This window comes from Notechis scutatus, chromosome 2 (genome assembly GCF_049901735.1).
Source record: "Notechis scutatus isolate UNSWTSFEM ecotype Mainland chromosome 2, rNotScu1.2, whole genome shotgun sequence".
In the NCBI taxonomy this organism is placed as follows: Eukaryota; Metazoa; Chordata; class Lepidosauria; order Squamata; family Elapidae; genus Notechis; species Notechis scutatus.
Window position 1 is genome coordinate 248,525,052 of NC_142010.1, and position 24,118 is coordinate 248,549,169.

The window sequence follows — 24,118 nt, forward strand, 5'->3', positions numbered from 1 at the left end:
GTATTATTATTATTATTATTATTATTATTATTATTATTAATATTATTATTATTATTATTATTATTATTATTATTATTATTATTATTATTATTGACAATGATCGAAAGATATTCTTGGAGAATTTTTTCACTCCTACTCTTTGTAGAACCAAGTCTTTCTGGAAACCATAAGGACTGATGAAATATATCACTCGTGTCATGGGATCCGTACTTCCTGGCTTTGCCACAAGGAACCATGAAATAGATAAGAAAAAAAAATCCTTTGTAGATTTGGGAAAACCCCAGTCAGTTAGAATCAAATGGTAATGGCACATGATATCAAGAGCTTAATATGGATTTTTTCCTCCTATGATTTAGGGGATTTGAAGACATGTCCTTAGGAATTTCAAAGTTAGTTGCTGGACAAGACAGTATTTCTTTTCGGAGTGACTTCACTGATCCAGCCAATTGCTTACTAATGCTATTTTAAATTACTCCCGGGTGTATGGAACTTCATTGGCGTATTTATAAATAAATTTATAGCTTTTGTTATGTTTAATTGACAGTACTGTTTTCTAAACAGGATAGTACCTAAGAAGTCACAAATAGTCATCAGCATGATTTAGTACAATTGCAGTCTTAAAGGGCAAGGGGTCATTTAGGTCATCAAGTCCAATCCCCCTTGCCAGAGTAGGATTGAAATATTCTCAGCACATAATTAACTTCTGGTTGTCTGTACTACTGATTCCACTGTTAAGCTATTCTTGCTTTTTTTATATAACGTTAAATCAGAATCCATCTTCTTTAGCTTAAATCTAGTGCTCTGTTGCCTATAAACTGGAACTATAAAAAGCAGGTCTTAGATTAACAAGCTCAAATAAAGTAGAACAGTTACTTCCTGTCTATTCAATGACATCCAAGATGGGTGTCAAAATCCCAAAATGATAATAATATATAGCAATGAAGGTTCTGTCCCTTTTCAACATGCATTGCTGATTTCAACCTTCCCCTGCATCAATTTATAAATTCTTCTGGTGCAGCCTAAAATGGCATTTTTTTGTAGTGATATTACATTGCTGACTTTGCTAGTCCGACACTGCAACCCTCATAAATATGATTCACTTGCCAAGCATCTGAATTTTGATCATATGATCACAGGGATGCTGTAAGGTCATAAGTGTGAAAAACAGTCATGTCACTCTTTTTTCAGTGCCATTGTAACTTTGAATGGTCACCAAATGAACTGTTGTAAGTCAAGGACTACCCATACTCTTCTTTAACGGTAGTACCAAGTTAGAGTAAGGGCAAAAAGTTGCCTTGTGCTTTCACCATTTGAAGGCGAAAATAGTGAATATCATAAATCTTGAATTTCCTGGAAGGGTCATTCTTAGCAGACTTTGTCTGTTCATGTGTTAAGATATTGGACAATTCCTCATCAATAAATAGTATTTCACAATTCTTGGAAATATCCGTAGTCTGTTTTTGAAAAGCATCGCCTGCTCTATTTAGGCAAGTCCTGTAGTTTTTATTCATTTCACCACTTACTTTAACCCAAATGCTCTCAATAGCACTGCCAAATTCAGTTGGCATCCTATTGCTTTGGTAAATGTTGCTTTCTTTTTCTTTTAAAATTTTCTCTTTTGGCCGCTACATTCTAACCATCATCACTTTCCCCTTTACCCCTAGCACATTTCAAATGCTTCTCTGCAATATGCTGAGCCTGCAGGGATAGAAAAAAATGATACTGGAAAAGAAAGAAAAAAGGGGGACGTGTCCGAAAAAGCAGGTGTCAAGTGTGAGAATGGCGTCCTCCCACCTTCAGTTGTGATCTACTCAAGTGGACATGCAGTCTCCCATCAACTTTTCTTGAAGAAACACATTAGCCGGTGGTGGGTGGTGGGTAGGGAAGCCCCCTGTCCCACTGAGAGCGCAAAATGACATCAATGGGAAAGTAAATTCTAAGGAAAATAGAAATCCACCCTACCTTTTCCTAAGAAGTTTAAGCAGGTGGTTTTTCCACTATAGAGCTTTCCCAAAATGCAACCTTTCATAGGAAATGGAGAAAATATAGACGGTGGTGGTTCCGGTTCTGGGGGATATACAAGTTCCATCAATCTGTGAACCACATGACCCAATATTACATTATCAGGAGGTGGTTTGTTTACTCTGATCTCTTCAGGAGGGTACCACTCCTCAACCATAGCCTGCAGTAAAAGAAATCACAACATAAAATGGAACATTTGGCGTCCATCCAGGCTGCTGCAAAAAGGAACCAAATTGAAACACAATCCTACGGGTGCTTCTTTAGAATAGAATAGAATTCTGTATTGGCCAAGTGTGATTGGACACACTTTGTGATTGGAATTTGTTTTGGTGCAAATGCTCTCAGGTGTACATAAAAGGAAAGGTACATTCGTTAAGAGTCAAGAATCATCAGGTACAACACTTAATAATAGTCATAGGGTACAATAAGCAATCAAATCATACTTGGAAACAGTCAATATAAATCGTAAGGATACAAGCAACAAAGTTACAGTCATACAGTCACAAGTGGGAGGGGAGGGGTGATAAGGAGTAATGAGAAGATTAATAGTAATAGTAGTGCAGACTTTGTAAATAGTTGAACAGTGTTGAGGGAATTATTTGTTTAGCAGAGTGATGGCATTCGGGAAAAAACTGTCCTTGTGTCTAATTGTTCTGGTGTGCAGTGCTCTATAGCGTCATTTTGAGGGTAGGAGTTGAAACAGTTTATGTCCAGGATGTGAGGGGGCCTGTAATTATTTTCACAGCCCTCTTTTTGACTCGTGCAGTATACAGGTCATCGATGGAAAGCAGGTTGGTAGTAATTGTTTTTTCTGCAGTCCTAATTATCCTCTGAAGTCTGTGTCTATCCTGTTGGGTTGCAGAACCAAACCAGACAATTATAGAGGTGCAGGTGGTAGACTCAGTAATTCCTCTGTAGAACTGTATCAGCAGCTCCTTGGGCAGTTTGAGCTTTCTGAGTTGGTGCAGAAAGAACATTTTTTGTTGTGCTTTTTTGATGATGTTTTTGATGTTAGGTGTCCATTTTAGCAGTAAATTTCATGTAACTGTATAAGATATTATCTGAGCAAAGGAAAAGGCTGCAGCAAGTTATTTCATTCAAGATTCACAAGGCTTACAGCTATTTTAAAAAAGGACCTTCTCCAAGATGGCACTATCCAGATATCCAGATATTATCCAGACTCCTATTCCCATAGGCTACATAGACTGGTAATTCTGAAAATTATTGTCCAAAGAACACCTTTTGGGTTTCAATTATGAGAAACTCTCAGGAAGATCATGAGCCACTGTATTATGTATATTGTGTGCAAAACGTGTCCATGGTTTAATTTTTTTAATCACTAACAAGAGAACTAACGGGCTTTGCTCATATAATAAATTCCACCTGCTCACTTAAACCCCAATATTTTAGATCTCACTAGGAATTCTATCTTAATGACATAAATTAAATTGCCTGACTTTCTTCCTGCTGTTATCACTAGCAAACTTGCTTTGCTAGTGGTACTATAGGCAGGGGTGGGATTCTACAGGTTCGGAACCTATTCGCTAGAACCAGTTGTTAACATTCTAAGCAGTTCAGAGAACCGATTGTTATAAGAAATTACTGGCCTAATCCTGTCAGGAAGGCAGGAAGGAAACATTCTGGTGTTGCTTACAGAAACTGCCTCTCCGTTAACCCTTATTGCATTCTTGGCAGGACTAGACTTCCTGTCTCAGGAACTTCTCTGGAGTTTTTTTTTTTCCTCCTTTGCTGGTACTTTGCTTGTGTGGAGTGACCATTCAAAGTTACAATGGCACTGAAATAAGTGACTTATGACCATTTTTCACACTTATGACTGATGCAGCATACCCACAGTCATGAGAAGCCAGGCGAGGAGATGCGTGCCTCGATGTGAGTGATGTTGAGTTGGCCACGCCCAGTCAGTCACATGACCACCAAGCTATGTCCACCAACTAAGCCATGCCCACAGAACCGGTTGTTAAAAAATTTGAATCCCACCCCTGACTATAGGTGTATTATAAGGTAATCAACAGTTCCCAAACTCATGTTTTTCACTTGTGTTGACCATTCTGACTGACAATTAAAGAAGCTGCAGGTTACCACATATGAAAGTTTTGAGATTAAGAAAGGCTGCCATAAATAAGCCATTTGAAAACAAACCACATTGAAGCAGATTGTTCTAATATTAATATAATAAAGATTTGTGTAATTTGTTGTTAGTTTCAATTGGAGACATGAACACCTTTTCCTTCTTCCCTCTAGAAAGCTTGTTTTTTTTCTTTTGTTTAAACTTTAGCTTATTTTTGCTTCTGACCTTCAAAGATGACATAATTGGTTCTTCTCTTGGGTATTAACTAGGACTGGTTCATATTGTTAATATGAAAATATTGTGAATAGGCTTGAAATCAGAGGAAGAAGAAAGAAAGATGCAATTTCCCTGGATTCTCACTCTTGTTTTGCAGCAGAAAAAGGAACTGGTGAAATTCTCTCTCTCTCTTTTTGTTTTGTTTTGTTTATGAATGGCAGTATCCAACAAGCAGAACTACGTTCAATGGCTCAGGTACTGGATATATGCCCAGGCATTTTCATTCAAAATCTCAAAGCAGAAAATATTTATACTCTGTTGCATTAAACAGTGAGAATGTATTATCTTTTCCCAAATAAAATAAAGTGCCCATTAATGTTTCAATTTCATTAGCAAAGGAAAATAGCTTTCTGAGCCAAAGAGAAATGATATTACAAAGAAAAACACCGCACCCGAAGATATTTTGCAACCTGCATTGTCAGATTTTCCCTGAGCATGGATGTTGAGAAAAATAATGGTTTGCAGACTGTATTTACTCTGCCAGTACAATTGAAACTTTCAGACAAAATAGATTTTCTCTTGCTCCAAGATCCCCTGTGGTTTTTAAAATCTCTGGCCGGGGGACTTGCCAGACCTAATTTCTGAAGACGATATGGGAAGTGAAGAAACAGAAGATGGAAAGAATTATAGAGAGCAAAAGAAGACAGCCTCAGTGGACATAATGCAAGCCTCTTTTGCCTACGAAACAGCACCTGTATATCTCTGTCAAAGATACCTTCCTTATTTGCTATAAAACTCCAACACATGAATACAAATCCAGTCACTAAACATGGTGTAACCGGATGTAAATGAGCGAAAAGTGGAATGCACCAAACATTCTTGCCAAAGCAGGACAAATAATCTGATGTTGAGCAGTATCTGACTTTTTGTTTAGTAACAGAACTAGTTATTGAAAACAAAAACAAAAATATGTCTGGATTTTTCTTGTACATTTCCAAATAATTATTAAAGGGACAGATTTAAGTTTTGTGAGTCTGCTTAGCTCTAGGTCAATCTCTGATTCAGGAAAAACATATTTGGCTGTTATATCCAAAATGGACAGATACATTTTTAATTTTCTCACCAATCTAACAGTAAAAACCAGTTGTAATTTTTTCTCACCATAAAGTAATAAATTCAAACTGTGTTTGCTAGTTCAAATGTAAACAGAAATGATGCAGTACTCTAACCAAGTTATGAAGTGGCTCCAGGTACACAATGGAAAAAGAATCATGGATAAAGGGGCACAACTTTTTATTTCTTACGACTCTTAGCTGGCATAATGAGTTATAGCTGAGCTCAAATAAACAACCTTAGATTTCAACAATTAGAAATGTGTATCTCCTTATCTGCTGCTCCAAACCATTTCATATTAGCTTGGATGAAAATATTCTGGGTTCTATTAAGACACACTTTTGTACTTTATTCAGATCATGTAATGTTTCTCAGCATTGGAAACTTTAAGATATGTGGACTTCAACTCCAAGAATTTTCCAGTCAGCTGTTGAATTCTGGGAGTTGAAGTCCATACATCTTTATAGTTGCCACGATTCAGAAAAACTGAGATAATGAATGCCAAATAACAAACTAAGAGAAGAAGGCATGAAGAGACAGGAAGAAGGGGAGGAGTATTCAGTGACATTGTTTAAGGTTTCATATATCTAAAAGCACTCATCGATGTTGCAAAATTGTTCAAAACAAACTGTGAGCACGTGATAGATTCGCAAACTCACTATGTATCTCCTTGATTAGTACTGGAAAAACAGTCAGACTGATAAAAATTGGAACAATGTCTCTTGAATCAAATTAGGCATTATGGAAGACACATCCATACTGTTCTTAGTTCAAGAGTAAATACACAACTGAAAATATAGCAAACAGCACTTTGGGCTATAAATATATACAATGATATGGCAAAAATTCCCTCCTGCCCCCCTCAAGAAGTTGTGGATGCTCCAACACTGGAAGTTTTTAAGAAGAGATTGAACGACCATTTGTCTAAAATGGTATAGGGATTCCTGCCTGAGAAGAAGGGTTAGACTAGAAGATCTCCAAGGTCCCTTCCAACTCCGTTATTCTGTTAAAATCAACTTTTTAAAATGAATACCTATCACATGAACAGCCTGTTTGCATTTGCCATTGAGGGACAGAAAGACAGGAGGGGTTGTGTACAATTTGCATATTTTAAGTGTACTAAGTGAATTTCACGGAAGATTATCCCAACATTTTCTGAATATAGTTTGGTTGCTTGGTTTTATTTACCAAGCTTAATCCAAAACCATTAGGGAGTTCATGCAACTGTATATAAGCAGAGCGCAAACCCACGTTCTTTAGTACTGATGATGTTATATAATTGGGTAATGATACATCTGCAAGCAAACAACCATGCTCAGAAGGTGGGTAAAATTAGGATCCAGATTGTCAATAGGGGGCAGTAGGCTGACTCTGAAAAACAACTTGGAGAGAGTTGTAAAGCGGTATATAAGTCTAAGTACTATTGCTATCAGGACCTGGATGATGCAGAATCCCCCTAGACTTTTAGCTATGCACTTTGGGATGAATGGTGTGGGAATATGAACAGATTTTCAGAAAAACTGCAGACTACAGGAACCATTTGCGCTTCACTTTGAGATGCAGGCAATAAAGACTCCTCCCCAACAGCCTGCGCCTGTCTTGAACAGGGAAAGGACACAGGGCAGAAAACATCCTGCAGCCAAGAAGCCTCCACACACATCTGCACTATTCAGGTGACCCCGAGGACAGACAAACCCCCAGGTGGCCTCAACAACTCTCTAAAAGGATGCAAATGACCAGCTGTCTGCAAGGAGTATAAATCCTTCCATTCCCCACCATCCAGCCAGAGCTGAAGAAACTTCTTGGATGAGAAGCAAAATATCTTCAAAAGAAAAAAAACAAGAAAGTCCAGTTGCCTCCTGAAAAAGCACGTTTGAGGTGCTTCAGGAACGTGCAAGAGCACAAACAAAGCATCTCACTTCGACCCACTAAAGCAGTTGCAAGGCTTGTGCAAAGCTTGGGCAGTTGTTTTGCAAAGGCATCAGGAACAGCTTGTGAAGCAGCCACACCAGCCTTGCAAAAGATATAACGGATTATCAATGCAAAGACTGCTTGGTTTGCACTTTTACACAGCCACGTCTCTCTTCAGCTTTTGCCATTACTTTGGCTCTAGAAGTAAGGAAGCTCTGACTCTGATTACATATTTCAAGCAAGTAATCTGTGGCATCAAGATTACCAATTGCAAAAAACCCACATTTTTCATGTCTATTTTTGTGCTTAAATGAATTCTCTACAATGCTACAGAGAAAAGAAATACTGAATATGAAGTTGTCTTACATCAGTGCAGACCATTAGTTCATCCAGCTGAATAATGTCTCTACATAGAATTGATATTGACAATGATTCTATGGGGGATTGAGATAGGAAATTTTCTGAGCTCTGTTGAAAGATACTAGAAATTTAATTTGGATCTTCCTACACAAAAAAGCATGCTTTTTTCTCTAAAGTGTTCCCTTCCTCAACTATTATAGTTAATATTTGCACCGCCAAGTTTGGTCAAATTACAGCCAGTTTTGTAATTTGGGGCATGCCTTTTTTAAGTCTTCCTCTTCTTTCTTCCCCAAGTGCACTTTAATAAATTTGCAAATAAACAAGCATAATGTCCTTACATTTGCAAGTACATTAATTCTCCCCTTTCTTTTATGGAATACCATGGATTGATAAAATACTAAATAAACAGGAAGCTGAACAAACACAGAAACCTCTAGGCTGAGAATGTTTTTTTAAAAATGGTTGATATAAGAAATAACTGTGACAGTTAACAGTTGACCATGATATGATCCTTTCTGCACAAAGTATTTTTTGTCTAGTCAAAACATTAATATATTATTTATAGTACACAGGAAGAAGCTGTTCCACAGTGACTGTCCAGAACAAGCCTACTTACTGTTGGAAACCAATCCACTTATTGCCTATGATTATTTAAGGCACTTATAAAATTATCAATAAAAATGAATTATAAGTAGGTGGCAATTAATTATCTGAACCGATAGAAGCAAAGCCAGGTTTTTCAATAATTCTGTGCAGTCATTTAGTGGTTACCTGGATTCTTGCAACCAGATAAGATAGCCTGTCTATAGAGCTACATGGTGAAAAAAAAATAATTCATACATTTTCAAATGAAGAATGTTTTGAAATGTAGAAGCTATCTATCCAGACCCGTTTCTCTTTCTGTATAAATAGGTTACACATAAAGACTTGATGTATATGTTATCATGGGTAGTCCTCGAGTGACTGTTCATTTTGTGAATGTTTGAAGTTATAACGGCAGTGAAAAAAGTGATTTATGATCATTTTTTACACTTGTGACCGTTGCAGCATCTCCATGGTCACATGATCAAAATTCAGATAGCAACTGACTCATATTTATGACAGTTGCAGTGTCCTGGGGTCATATGATCAGCCTCTGCAACCTTAAGAGCCGCAGGGTGCAGTGGTTAGAGTGCAGTATTGCAGGCTACTTCTGCTGACTGCTGGCTGCCTGCAATTTGGCAGTTCAAGTCTCACCAGGCTCAAGGTTGACTCAGCCTTCCATCCTTCCGAGGTGGGTAGAATGAGGACCCAGATTGTTGGGGGCAATAGGTTAACTCTGTAAACCGCTTAGAGAGGGCTGTAAAAGCACTGTAAAGCGGTATATAAGTCTAAGTGCTATTGCTATTGCTATTCTGACAAGCAAAGTCAGTGAGGAGGCCAGAATCACTTAACAACTGCGTTACTAACTTAACAATTGCTATGATTCACTTAACAAGAGTAGCAAGAAAAGTCGTAAATAGGGCAAAACTCACTCAACAAATGTTTCCCTTAGCAACATAAACTTTGGGCTCAATTGTGGCCGTTAAGTCAAGGACTACCTATAGTTGATGCAGCTGCAACTTTCACAAGGCATGGTTGCTTCCTTTCTGCATCCATGTTAGCATGAACTTTTTTTTTTGCTGCATCTTTCTGATATAGGCAGCACTAATGTGGTTTCTGCTTAGATGATCGGTATGCTAGTGATAACTTCAGTCTTAGACATCTTACTCGAAGGAAACAAGCAACTCTAAGATACTGATAATATTTGAATCACAGTGAAGAGAAAAGGTATAATATACCTATTCATTTCACTAGAGCAATGTAATCCTAATAGATTAATGCAGAAGCATCTTGGAAATTTATCACTGTAACTCTGATGTTTGCATTAAATGAACAAAATAGGGCATCTTTTTAATATATATATATATAATCTGTAGTATGAACAAAGAAATAACCTTCTTTCAGAAATAAGAAAGAAGTTATATTGTTTTGTGTTAATTCAAAAAGACCGCACAGATGCTTAAGGCTTACAACTTGATGAAAATAAAATGTACCAATTGTGTTCAGGATGTGGGTACAAAAAGAACATATAAATGTGGTTTCCCAAACAAGATAAAAAATAAACATACAGGCTATTTATGAAGATAGTTCAAACAAGCTGGTAGAAAAAAAAAATCCAAACCCAACCTAAATAATATATACATTTTTCTTTGAGCAGTTGAGCTGAAAATGGAGGAATCTGAAAATAAGGCATAAAGAATGGAAATCAAAAAAGGCAAATATTCAGAATTCAATTATTTAATTATGTCTGCTTTTGAAAATGGAAGGGGAGAGAGGGAATTTATATTTAAATATATACTTATCTCTTCAAAGATTCCTAAAAAGAGATAATGATAACTAATTCTGAGAACTGCCTATTATAAAACTAAAGATACTGAAATGAACTTATCTTAAAATAACAAGAATTGTACTAGAAAATACCAATGAAAGAAGACTACTCATTCAGTGACAGACAGTGTTTATTTCAAATCAGGTTTTGTGTATTACTTTGCATTAACATTTTCTAGCACACCGTAATGTACTACAACTTAATTTCTACTTAAGTGAAAGTATCACAACCTCAGAGCTCTTGCATGTTATTGCTATTGCTTATGGAAGGGATTGTGACAGATAAACACCCTGAGTGGCAGTGAATCAATGCATTGCCAAATCCTAGAAACACAAAGTATAAAGTACGTACATTTAATTTTGCCAAAATGCTTATTATGCTAATATGAAACCTATGCATCAATCACAAAACGAATGTGATCTTCATGAACAATGATTTTATGAGTTATATATTCTTCCACTAGGCCGTATCAGTTGGGAGTACCTTATATTCATCATAATCTTTCTCATCTAGCAAATTAATTTTGTCCAGTTCTACTAATTGTTCTGGAGTCGGCTCATCTGGCAAATTGCTGATGTCAGCTTGCTCATAAATTGGCTTTCCTTTTAAGAAGAGTTCCTTCCAGTCACGCATTAGCTTTGCAGGAATTAAACTGTGGAAATCAAGAAAAACAAATTGGTATTTAGTATGAAGGGAACATTCTTTTAATCAACGAAATTAATCAATAGTTAAATATGAAACATAAGAAATAATTCTGAAAAGAGGAAGAAATTATGTCAGACAAATTCTATTTAGACAAAATGGCTCAATTACACATTAGGAAGACCAGTTTTTACCCAAATTGACTTGGGAGTTGTTGTATACCTGCATGTTGGAATATTATTTTATATTCAAACTGTTAAAAACAAACAAATTGGCAGGAAATTGAAGTGACTGCAAATAATCATTGCTAAAACATATGCATCTTTTATGAATAGTAGTTTGGGAAAGACTAGTTGCCTAGTGAATTGTAATGCTTTTTACAGTTCATAAACAAGATTTTTGCTCTTTTCTTTCCTCTCTTCCTCACCTGAACCTAAATTCAGTTTTGTTTCTTTTTCTCTTTCATACCTCCTTTTTATTCTTTCTTGCTACTGCTGAAAAGAATAAAAGGAGCATGTATCCGTATTTCTGTAAATTGGTCTGTATCTGTGTCTGAAAGTTGCTTGTGGTTAGTAATATTTAATAGCCTTAGTGTTAGCTAATAGCCTGGTGGCGCAGTAGTTAGAATGCAGTATTGCAGGCAAATTGTGCCCACAGTCTGGAGGTTGATCTTGACAGGGCTTGAGTTTGACCCAGTCTTCCATGTCAGTAAAATAAGGACCCAGATTGTTGGGTGAGATATGTTGATATTGTAAAAGCACTATGGAGCTTATAAATCTAAGTATAAGCTATTGCTATTGTATATATGAGAATGGTTGCTAAATGAAAACATGGATACGATTTATAAATGTGATTCCTCATTTCCCCCCTCTGGAGTATTTCTACTTTTGTTGTGTCAAAAAAAAGCAACTGTTAAATTTGGATCAATTCATGTTAAACTCAAATAGTCAAACTGATCTCATTTTAGAATGGACATGGGTATTGTCTGTCAAAGTCTAATCTTAATATTTTTCACTTAAGAAAATTATTTCTTTATATATAAGGGACACTATTTTGAATATGTGTATGGGGGAAATATTTGATCAGTAAAGTGATAAAAAAACAGATGGTCTCATCTGGAACTATTTTTATTTTACTAAGACTGTACAATTTGTGATTATTTGAATGAATGCATTAAACTGTTGAGTATATCTCAGCATAACATATCTAACAGTAGATAGGTATATGTATACATATATTATAGTCTTATCACAAAAACAATTATACAATAAAATATTCTTTATCAGGTATTGACCTCACCCCTTTCCTAAGAGGTCTATAGGGGGCGTGCATAAGCGCACCAACGTGCCTACCATCCCTGTCCTATTGTTTCTTTATTTTTCTTATATGTACCCATTTCATGTATTCATAACTATGTATATACTTATACCTATTATCTTGTAAGCGATTGACAAATCAAATAAATAAATAAATAGTTTATATTTTACTAATGTTATACTGAGCATTAATTGCATAACTTAAGAAATAACTTATTCCCAACTTTTCAAACTGATAAGTAGCACAAAAATATCTTGGACAGATCTGTATGGTAGATATTTTTAAGGCAGCGTTTCTCTGTTTTGGCCACTTGAAGATATCCCAGAATTTCCTACCCAGCATGCTTCTTCAAGCAGCCAAAGTTCTACACATCTGCAAGTGACCATGGCTGAGAAGTATTGCTTTAAGTTATGTAACTTATATATGGAGCTGCAGGTTATGTAAACACACAATACCCATTTTGGTGGCAGGAAATGCTGAGATGGAGTTCACCACTCTAATGGGTACCAACCAAAGGAAACTCAAGTTACAGTTCACTCTTTAACTTTCCTATAGCGTATTTAATTAAATGTTTATAACTCAGTTGACAGCATTCCATTAGAGTGGATTATAATAACTAATATTAACAGAAACAACCTAAAGAAAACAATGAGGCACAACTGCTTTCCCTCGTCCCAAAGTGTAGATCAATTTCTTAAAATTTCCACATGGTGAGCTCATGGGCAGGCTGTGGAGGACATCTCAACAGATCTCAGCAACTGTTCCTATGTATTGAGTTCTCAAGCCCAAATTTTACTCAGGCTTCATTGCCGTTTTCTCATCAAGATGCCCGAGGATCAATTTCTGTATAGTTCTGTATTGCTCACTTTTCCCAACATAGCCAAAAGGGAATGCAAAACCAAAACAAACGAAAAACAAAACTGTATATATCAGGGACTTACTTATTCGTCAGCGTTCTATATTCTCCTATTTTAGTTGCTAAATCAATTATTTGTTCAACCACCTCCCAGCAAATTTCATAATGCTTCTTATAACGAGCCTCAGCTCTTTCAGCAGCGAGTTTTGCATGCAGTTGTTTTTCTCTAAGGGCCTGTTCTGCAAGTTCAATTTTTTCTTGTTTTGCAAGAGCCTAGAAGGAGTCGGGGGGAAACTGGTCAATTTCCTCAAATTGATAAGACAAGAAGTGAAATGTAGCACCAAAGCTCATTATCTAAATCTCGCAGTCATTATTAATAGTCCAGATAAATACATCTTATATAAATGGCCTTGCGAAGGAATGTCAGCTTGAGAAATCAAGGATTTAGAGATCAGCAATACTTTTTCTGGAGATCATGAGAGAGTTGAAAAAGATTCTTGAATGGCCTTAAGATTCTGGGAAAGGATATCAATGTTTTAAAGAAGGCAAACACATACTATGTTTGTGCCCTGCTGTCTTTTTGGAATTATATCCAAAGCACTGCACAGCTCTAGCAAAAAATACTGGTTCAGAAATAGATTACATCAACTCCAGATTAAATACTGGTATTGATCTAATATCCACCTGAACACATTTGAATAAGCATCGGAACATCTTCAGAATCTGATGCTATCAGTGTCCAAGCGAGGGTTGCAACATAAGCTTTGCTCATGATACATATGTGTGCAACATCATGGTGCACATAAAAAGGGCATTGAGAATACATTACATATCCATTTTTTTCATTTGCTGCTCAACCCACACCTGCCATGGATACCCACTATAAGCATTTATTTTGCTCACTTAGTAGCTAAGTTAGTGCCCCAGCGGTAGATCTCTTTAAGAAACCTGCCAGGCACTACTGGTTCTATTTTGCAACAGCAAGGAAAGCAATCAGTGCAGTCCATCAGATCTGCATGAACATACAAGAACATTCTGGAGAAGAGGGACATACCATCAAATTCGTATCTTGCAAACTAATGTGTCTGTGCAAAGCAAAGTATGAACTATTTTCATCCTCTGAAAGGACTGGACCAGGCAAGCCTCAAAATGTTCTTTGACTATACTTTCATCCATTAGTCCTTCCACAAAACACATTGTGCAACCAGTGTGTTAACCCATTTATTCCACTGTTAACTAAAGTTAGAATTCTGCTAACTATATCAGTTGGCAGAAGAACAGGATGATCAGTCGACTGTTATTCCATTAATTTTTTGATTTGAGCTCCTCAAATTTGCAATAAATGTTAAGAACCTAAATGAGGACACATCCTTCTAATTCTGTAGCTTCCTATAGTAAGTCTCTCTGGCACACAAGTGAATTGTGGCCTCTAGTGGATGTTCCTATCATTTCAAAAGAAAATTTGGGTGGCTTCAAAAGGACCATTTATATGGGACTGCACTGTATTGCAACTACATACAGATAGTCATCGACTTACAACAGTTCATTTAGTGACCCGTTCAAAGTTACAATGACACTGAAAAAAGTGACTTATGACTTTTCACGGACCTTTGTAGCAGCACTATGATCATGTGATCAAAATTGAGATGCTTGACATACTGATGACTTTTGCTGTGTCCCAGTCATGTGATCACTCTTTGCAATCTTTTGACAAGCAGTCAATGGGAAGCCAGATTCACTTAACAACCATGTTACTAACTTATCAACTGCATGGATTCACTTAACTGTGGCAAGAAAGGTCGTCAAATGGGGTAAAACCCACTTAACAAATGTCTCATTCAACAATATAAATTTTGGGCTCAATTGCAGTCATAAGTTGAGGACTATCCGTATGTGGAAGTGAATCAAATCTTTCAACCTCTTTTGAAGGACGAAAAAGCTAACTTTTTCCAGACGAACAGCACAAGCTTCACAGACACTGTCCACCAATCTTCTCGTATTACGTATATTTCATTCTTTGGGCTAAGGCTACTATTGCTGCATTGCAGAAAACTCTTCTAGCTGCCATCAAATCAATGTTGGCATTTTTTTCAATCCAGGTTCAGTAGTATTAATATAGACACCAGCATATTGAAAGTCTGATGCTTAGATCAACTCCTGGGAATAAGCTTGACTGAACTTAAAAAGCAATGTTTAAAAATCAAAAATAAAGCTGTAAGGGTTTAGAGGAAGACCTCAACTTACAACTGTTTAAAGTTATAATGGACCCGAATTTGAAGTTCTGATGGTTGCCTGCCTGTGGTCATGTTGACTGAACTTTGGGTGCTTGGCAACATGGCCACATTGATGGCCATTTGCAATGTCCCATGGTCACATAATCACATTATTTGGCGGTTTTGATAAAAACCCGGCACTTAGAGAGGGAAAATGCAAGAGAGAAAAATACAGTAACAAAGAAGATAATAATGACTATCTACCTCTTCCCTATCAAGAGCTTCTTGAAATTCTTTGAGGCGTCTTTCCTCAAACTGCTTTTCTCTGTAAATTCTGTTTTGCCACAGGACTTCTTTCTCATGCCTCACATGCATAAGTTGAACAGCTATTCTCCGCTCTTGCTGGGACTGTCTCATAAGTCGGTTGACAAGCTGCTCTTCTCTATAGGCCTCCTAAAATAATAAAGACATAATAGTAACATAATGTACAGCTTTTGCTAGAAATTGGGAGACCATGAGTGTAGTCCTACTTCAGGCACAAAGCCTGCTGGGTGACCTTGGTTGGTTGTTTCCTCTCAGCCCTATCAGTACAAATGATCTTTTGGGAATAAACTCGATTTAATTGAAAGGGGTTTACTTTCAGGTAAACATGAAACAAGTTACATAGTATCATCAATTGACCACTTGTGGGTTAATTAGCTTCAGTTTATTTTTAAGGGCTTCTGAATTAATAAATTAAAGGTATTGTTAAAGATGTGTTGTGGTCCACCAGCGGCCTGCGGAGCTGGCAGCAGAGTCGGACAGTGGGAAGGAACATGGGCAAGTTCTAGAGTCTGGGGAGGGCTCGGATGAGGGATCTCCATCTGACACAGAGATGGGGTCAGGACCACCTGAGAGTTATGTGCTGACTCCAGAGCCTCCAGAATCTGACATCAGCAAGGCAGAGGAATGGGGGAGCCTGTTCCCAGCGCACACTTGCACAGAGCTGCCAGAAGGCAAGAACAGTTAAGACAAAAAGGGAGACTAGAGTAAGATTGGCCCCTCTCATAAGACATAAAGGAGGAACAAAGGGACGTGAACCTTTGCAGGAAGCAACTTTTGTTCATTCTGGTCGGTTAAAATCTGAAGCTCCATGTTGACTTTGTGCTCCCTTTGGCCTGGTACAGCTAATTGGCAATTTAGTCGTTGGCAGCATTTCAAAGGATATAAAGGTGGGTGCTTATCAGCCTTATCCCGAAAGACTGTGACAGACTTCTGTTGGACTATTCATAAACTGTTTGGAACTCATTATGGGCTGTGAATGCATATAATTCACAGCTGTTGAAATAATTAAAAAAAAGGGAACAGCGTGTGATTGTTACTGTCTCAGAAAGCCTTGGTCAGAAGAAGGTGCTAGTAAAAATGGATGATTGGCCATCAGCAATTCTTAAGTCTCAACAGTCCTGATGCACTCATAAAATCAGGGTATTACCTATCAAGATGCTATTTTTAAATTTGAAGAATTTGCCTTGTCTTTCATTTTTAGTTTTTTTTTTACAGTTCCAGATTTTATACTTTTAGTGTCATGCTAGGTTTTTTTTTAAATCTAGCACTATGCTTAACATTAAAGTCTGATCCAGAGGTTAAAAAAAAGGTGCTTATTATTTTCACTAGTAAAGGTACAATTTACTTCATTCTCCAAACAGGTTTCATAATAGCTTTTACTTTTCATGTCTTTTCAAACTGGTTAATTCACAACAGTATCAATGCCTCATCTAAAAAAATCAAAAGGCAGCATATCTAACTCACTTCTTGTGCTTCATGAGCTATGAGTTGCTCCCTTAACATCTTTCGCCTTCTCTTCTCCCGTTGTTCTCGAGCAAAGGTATCCTCCTCAAGACGTTTCTGAATTTTCCTAATATATTCATCATCCGAGTAGGTGTTCAGTAGCTCAGTAATGACTGGTTTTGCCGTAGCTAGTTCTTGTGCCTGCTTTATTGCATACATCATGCTAAGAAAATAATATGGGGCATCTGGTGTTATAGGTTTTACACAACGAATTAAACAAACGGTTTCTTAGCTGTTGCTTTATATTGCATTATATTATTATTACTATTGCATATTTTTCTTTTATATTTTATAATATACTAGAATATTTACAACACCATCAATGCACATGCAGATAGGCCTAGACTTACCTTTGTAACTGAGTCTGGCAATTACAGTCACGAAATTGTGACAGTCATAAAGCAGGTAACCACATGACCAGACCCATTTTTATGAACTTTTCTACAGCAGTTGTTATGGGAACCCATTATTCACTATGATTTTTGTCGGAAACCAGAAGTAAAGACCAATTTCTGGCAAAAATATAAATTGTGGTAATTTGATTGCCAAATGCTGCAAACGGCCATCATTTTGGCCATGTGCCCAAAATGCGATCAAATAATCTTGTGGGGTGGGCAGCCTAAGAATTTTAGAAACTAGCTGTACATCTGTTTTTGGGGGAGTAGGTCTTATTATAACTTCAACTGATCACCAAGTGACTGGTCATAAGCCAAGGACAACCTATATATATGTCAAAGTATCACAAGCATAGGATGGCTTTGGAATCCTTTTTCCATTTTTTTTTGCAGATAACCTGGCCACTTAAAAATAATAATAATTAAACAAACACACAAAAAAAGAAAAAAAGGACATTAAAAACAATGGACATGGTGCAATCATCCTAATCCACATAGTTGTCGTACATCGCTAAGTCATATAAAAAATAATACGTATTTACATTCTATATACATAGTAATGAAGCCCCAATCTGGATTAAGACTTCATGATTTAATCCCTTTAACCCCATAATCTCATGGTCCTAATTTGGAATATCCCCATATCTACAGCAGTGCTGGAGAAAAAATCTGATGGAGGATAGAAAACAAAAGGAAAACAGTAAAAGAAGGAAAACATTTCTTTTGAGCTCTACTTTTGAGAACTTTGTGGGCTCCTTCCTTTCACCAGTCTTCTCTCTTCTGTGCTAACTGGGGATAACAAGTTAACTATCACCAGACTGCTCTTCTATTAAGACTGCATATTTTGGCAGAGATCTCATGAACTCTACTTGTGGGATCAACATATTTGTAAAAATAAAACTGCCAGGCCATATTAAGTATAAGTAGAGTCACAGTAGAAGAATGAAACTACTATCAATGTCCACAATATCATTTCTTCCCTGTGCATTTTGTAGTATTAGGTGCCCAGAGTGATTTAAGATTTTCCATAATCTAGTTATTGAAGTCAGTTCTCTCCAAAATGTTAACTGAAATGTTATGCCCTACTCTTCACCCCCATGAGACAATCAGCTGATAAATGAAGTATATGCTGACATTTCAACTGCAGTAAATGTGAGAGGGATCTTGGAGTCTTAGTGGACAACCAGCTAAATACGAGCCAGCGGTATGCAGTGGTAGCCCAAAAAAGTCAACGCAATGTTAAATTGCACTAACAGAGGGATACAATCGAGGTCAAGTGAGGTACTAATACCACTCTATAAAGCCTTAGTAAGACCACACCTAGAGTACTGCATCCAGTTTTGGTCACCACACTATAAAAAAGATGTTGAGATTTTGGAAGGAGTGCAGAGAAGAGCAACCAGGATGATTAGGGGACTGGAGACTAAAATATATGAAGAACGGTCACAGGAACTGGGCTTGGCTAGTCTAGTGAAGAGAAGGACCAGGGGAGACATGATAGCAGTCTTCCAATATCTGAGGGGCTGTCACAGAGAGGAAGGGGTCAAGTTATTTTCCATAACACCCGAAGGCCAGACAAGGAATAATGGATGGAAACTGAACAAGGAGAGATTTAACCTGGAAATAAGGAGAAATTTTCTGACAGTGAGAACAATCAACCAGTTGAACAGCTTGCCCTCGGAAGTTGTGGGAGAGCCATCACTTGAGTCCCTCAAGAAGAGATTGGACTGCCATTTGTCAGAATGGTGTAGGGTCTCCCATTTGGGTGGGGGGTTGGACTAAATGACCTATAAGGTCCCTTCCAACTCTGATTATCTGTTATCTGTTAACTGCGTGGAGAAATATGACATATTTCCAGTGAAAAATGAAATTATGGATGGTAGCATATCTTTTCAGCAGATTTATGTCAATACAATAGTACAAATACAGCATATTTAACCACCTGCATGACTGAAACAAAAACTTATTAATAGGTTGTTTGGCAAGTGGAAGGGTGTTTTAACAGATAATCAGAGTTTCTATTTCCACACAGTCCAGCAGAAAAACAGAGCAAATTTACTAGAAGTAATGTTACCTCTCTGTGAGTTTGGCAGGTACAACAGCCTCTTTCCTCATTTGTTTTTCAAAGTTCCTAATTTCAGTGTACGTTGTCTAGAAAAAAGTAAGCATATTTTAATTCATTCCTTCGGTTTAATTCTTTATTGCATCTCATTATAAATTAACAAGATGTTCCAAGCAGAAATGCACTGCGCCATGGGATTTCCACTGTTCAAAAGATGTTTGTTAAACAAAAAATATGGGGTTGTGCCAGTAAGCTTAGTAAAGCGCATCAGAGCTTCATTAAGTTACGTCATCCATGTGCTGTGTGAGTCTGAAAGTATTGCAAACTTTTAAGTGATTAGATGAGAACCAAGGAAAATATTTCTGTAAATATATTGATTTAATTTATATTGCACCAATTAATTACTGTTCATCTTTAAGCAGACAAGTGAAATAAGAAAATAAAACAATAGCCACATAAACAAATGGAACAATGAACAACAATGGTTAACTGAAATATGTTTAATTATGTTTAATTATTAAGAGTTTAATATCTCCTCACCTCTTGTTCCTGAACAGAAAAGATTCAAGAACATGAGTTTTATACCACTTTTTCTCCCCACCAGAAGTGTCCATTGGGAAGATTACAAAAAGCAAGATGGTGGCTGCAGTTGCATGATTGAAGCCCCACCCATTTTTAAATGCTCATTTTTATTTATTTATTTTATTTAGAAAATTTATATTGCTACCTACTTGCACATGGCGATTCAAGGCAGCTTATAATGCTCCATATATACTCCATACACTGATATTTTTGCTTCCAAGAGCAGCTTTACTCCCTAACAAATGCAGTGCAGCAGGAAAAGCAGTAATGCAACCATTCCAGATAAGAATATCCACACATTATCTCAACAAGATCCTACTAAAGCAAGTGAATACAATAAAACATAGTATGTTCACCCAAATAATATGAGTTCTGCCATATGTATGTATGTATGTATGTATGTATGTATGTATGTATGTATGTATGTATGTATGTATGGCATTCAGCTTTGTTCAGGTATTTTCCCACGTCATTATAGTTGTGCTTTTAAAGTTGTAGCGACGTTTTGGCAGAATCTCACCTGCCATCATCAGGCCTGTGTATTGTGTTCGTCTGTGAGTCAGGCTTTCACAGCTGTTTCCATTTTAAATTTGGTGCTAACCTACTGCTGTGTTAGAATGGTTTTCTCTTCATCCTGATTGGCTGGGAGTCTTGGTCTGTGTTTATTGGTCTTGGAGTTTGCTGTGTTCTGCTTGATTAGTGTTTCTAATATCTTCTGTCTGTTTTGTAGAATTTTTTGATTGGTTGGCAATATTGTGTTTCCTGCATTGGAGGCTTTCAGTGCGGCTTGGCTTCAAGTAAAAGGACGGCTATCATTTATTAGGAAGCTAGGTTTCATCTGGGTGCCTGGTTGGGGTGTGTTTGAGCTGGAGGTATCGGGGGGGGGTCTGTTTGTGCCCAGGTGTTTGCTTGGCTTGTGATGTGGAGATTTTTTTTTCTGTGAGTGCAGGCTGTCCTGCCCTACATAAGAGGTACTACAGACAAAATCAGTAAGATACTACACAGGCATCACATCAAGACTGCCTTCAAAACAGACAGAAAAATAGCAGCCATCCTAAGAAACCCCAAAGATAAAATTGACCTGGAAAACCAAGGCATATATGAAGTCCCCTGTGCATCATGCCCTGCCACATACATTGGACAGACCAATAGAAGAATAAATACCCGCCTGGATGAACACAAAAATGCAGTAAAAAAGCTGGAACACACTTCCTCACTAGTCCAACACATGAAAGCAACAGGTCATAGCATCGACTTCAATGGCACCAAAACCCTAGCCACTATAGAAAATCCCAGCTACAGAATTATCAGAGAAGCCATAGAGATTGAAAAAAGACCTGAAAGCATGAATAAAAGAGATGACTCCACCAGACTGTCAATTATCTGGAAGCCTGCACTCTCAAACAAAAAAATATCCACACCACAAGCCAGGCATTCTGGCACAGCAGTAGGCTAGCCCCAAATTTAAAACTGAAACAACTGTAAAAGTCTGACTCACAGACGGACACAATACAGAAGCCTGATGATGGCAGATGAGATTCTGCCGAAACGTCACTACAACTTTAAAAGCACAACTATAATGACGTGGGAAAATACCCAAACAAAGCTGAATACCATACATATAGATACCTGCGAAAACTTAAGAAAATATATTTATACAGTATTTATATATAACTGTAAAATCAAGGGACTATGTCTGTTCTGCTGTCTTAGGAACAGTGCATGTTATTCCTCAAAACATTTTGAAAGGGAAAGGGGAAGATGGAGGACAGCAGATTACACTGAATTTTAACATGTCAGTAAGGCAAATTCTAACAACCTTTTTCAGTCTAGACTTAACTGCTGTCTCCTGGTGGAAAAATTATTGGTGTGACATTACTGGAGTAATAGGGATAAATTTTTGGAAGTACAGTATGTGTGGGGTTTTTTTGGGGGGGGGGGGATAATTAGGTGGTATTGTGCAATAAATTCAGTGCCTCTGCAACGTTTAAGGTGTACTTTGCCCCCAAATCTATCCAACCCCCCCCAAAAAAGCTTGAAAAATTCAACCCTAAGGATGACAAATAGAGTGGTGAGGGGCCTATGCAGCCTGCTGATTACTTACTCATAAGATATAAGGAGCCATTGCTTTTAGCAATCACTGATTTACACCTTTAAAGTAATTCTAAATAAGGATTGCTCAGCTAAATTCTGAAAAAAACACCTTTCTCTAGATTTATATTTACTCCTGTCTAACTGAAGGGATATGTATGGGTTAAGAATGTTTCTTCCCCTGGATATTTATTATGAAGAAAAAGAAAAAGGGATGAATTTCCAACTCTGCATCTAATGATCTGAATTCCAATTATACGTAGCTACTACAGCATTTTCCCCCCATTTGCACCTAACTGCAGTGCAAAGTCCTTATGATGATATCTCATTCCCACCTATATGTGAGCCACTGTAAAGTGTCTTTATCTGCTCACTGTTAAAATATTATTTTCCCACTAAATACTGAACAAACTCTAGCAGTTTTACGTGGTGCAGTCTAAGACAGCGGTTGCCAACCAGCGAGAAAATTTTGGTGGGCCGCAGAGAAATCTCATCCCCAGAGCACCCCCCCCAAAGCAATTAATCCAGGCTGTGCAGAAACACAAGGCTGCACCGCCCACATGGCCCGTGGGAACCCTCCCTGCCCACTCACTCCTTATCTGGCAAACTTACCTGCTAAATTGCTATTTTTCCTTTTTCTGACCATCTGCTGTTCTGCTGTGCCAGGAGATTTAGATTAGCTAGGAAGCAGGAAATGGTTGGATTTCTTGCTTTCTAGCTAGTCTTTAGATCTTCGGCTCTGCTTTTAAGCATAGCCGAACCTCCCTTAGGACTGAAGGTTCTATGATTCAGTGCAGACACATGGCAAGCAAATTTTATGTGACAGACTGAGCTAGCCGATGGCAAATAGATAGATCACTGAATGATTCTGTGAGCAACTCAATCTGCCTGCCTGCTTTGCCTGATTTTAGGTAAAAGTTGCTCTTTTTTAATAAAAAAAAATCAATATTTACATACATGGTGTGTTGCGAGTTAATTTGTGAGTTTGCTTGCTAGCAAATTTTATGTGACAGACTGAGCTAGCCGATGGCAGATAGATAGATCTCTGAATGAATCTGTGATTCTGTGAGCAACTCAATCTGCCTGCCTGCTTTGCCTGATTTTAGGTAAAAGTTGCTCTTTTTTTAAAAAAAAATCAATATTTACATACATGGTGTGTTGCGAGTTAATTTGTGAGTTTGCTTGCTAGCAAATTTTATGTGACAGACTGAGCTAGCCGATGGCAGATAGATCTCTGAATGAATCTGTAATTCTGTGAGCAATTCAATGTGCCTGCCTGCTTTGCCTGATTTTGGGTAAAAGTTGCTTTTTTATAAAAAAAATTCAATATTTATATAAATATTTATATTTACATACAAACCATGCCCAGCCAGTCACATGACCACCAAGCTACACCCACAAATTAGGCCATGCCCACAGAACCGGTTAGTGATCCCTGGGATTTTAAATTATGACTTTGGTGGTCCCTGAGATCCAAAAGGTTGGCGACCCCTCGTCTAAGAGACCTCATTGAATATTTTGCAGGGTTTCAATGAGGCGACTGCAGAGAGTGAGATTAGCTCAATCCTGCGGCTATTTTTAGCAGGCAGGGGCACTCTCTTCTCCCTTGAACTCCTGAACACTGTAATCTGAGGCCAATCTTCTTTGGCAGTGGGAAAATCAGGTTCTCTCAGATCAGCCGATCCCCTATAGCTGCCAGGTGTCTGAGCTTAGCCCTAGAACCAGATGATCTTGACTCTTCCCTGAACCCATTTCCTTCTCATATCAAGGAGAGAGATTTGTGGAAGAATTCATGCTGGCAGCTGGCATTTAGGGGAGGGGAAGGAAACATAGCAGAGGCAAACTATCCAGTCTTGTCTTTAATGTACCCTGAACATCATAAATAATCATAGCACCTATTCCTAGCATCATGCCTTTGGCATGATAGGGATGTCCATTGAGCAGAACAAATGATATACCAGTATATTCTTCCATTGGCTTAAGAACTGATGGAAGGCATTTTAATTTGATTC

The 24,118-nt window shown here is 37.6% G+C and overlaps 1 protein-coding gene across 3 annotated transcripts in view; it reads right to left on the reverse strand.

The window, feature by feature from the left end:
• SPEF2 (sperm flagellar and cilia associated 2) overlaps positions 1 to 24,118 on the reverse strand; it is a 113,408-nt gene that overhangs the window by 70,481 nt on the left and 18,809 nt on the right. For all 3 annotated transcript variants that reach the window (XM_087958522.1, XM_087958523.1, XM_087958521.1), the window contains exons 6-11: positions 19,446 to 19,522; positions 16,938 to 17,139; positions 15,414 to 15,602; positions 13,022 to 13,209; positions 10,605 to 10,773; positions 1,963 to 2,182 (exon numbers count right to left, since the gene is read on the reverse strand). In XM_087958522.1, the coding sequence (XP_087814648.1) occupies positions 1,963 to 2,182; positions 10,605 to 10,773; positions 13,022 to 13,209; positions 15,414 to 15,602; positions 16,938 to 17,139; positions 19,446 to 19,522 (1,045 nt within the window). The remainder of the gene's footprint in view (positions 1 to 1,962; positions 2,183 to 10,604; positions 10,774 to 13,021; positions 13,210 to 15,413; positions 15,603 to 16,937; positions 17,140 to 19,445; positions 19,523 to 24,118) is intronic.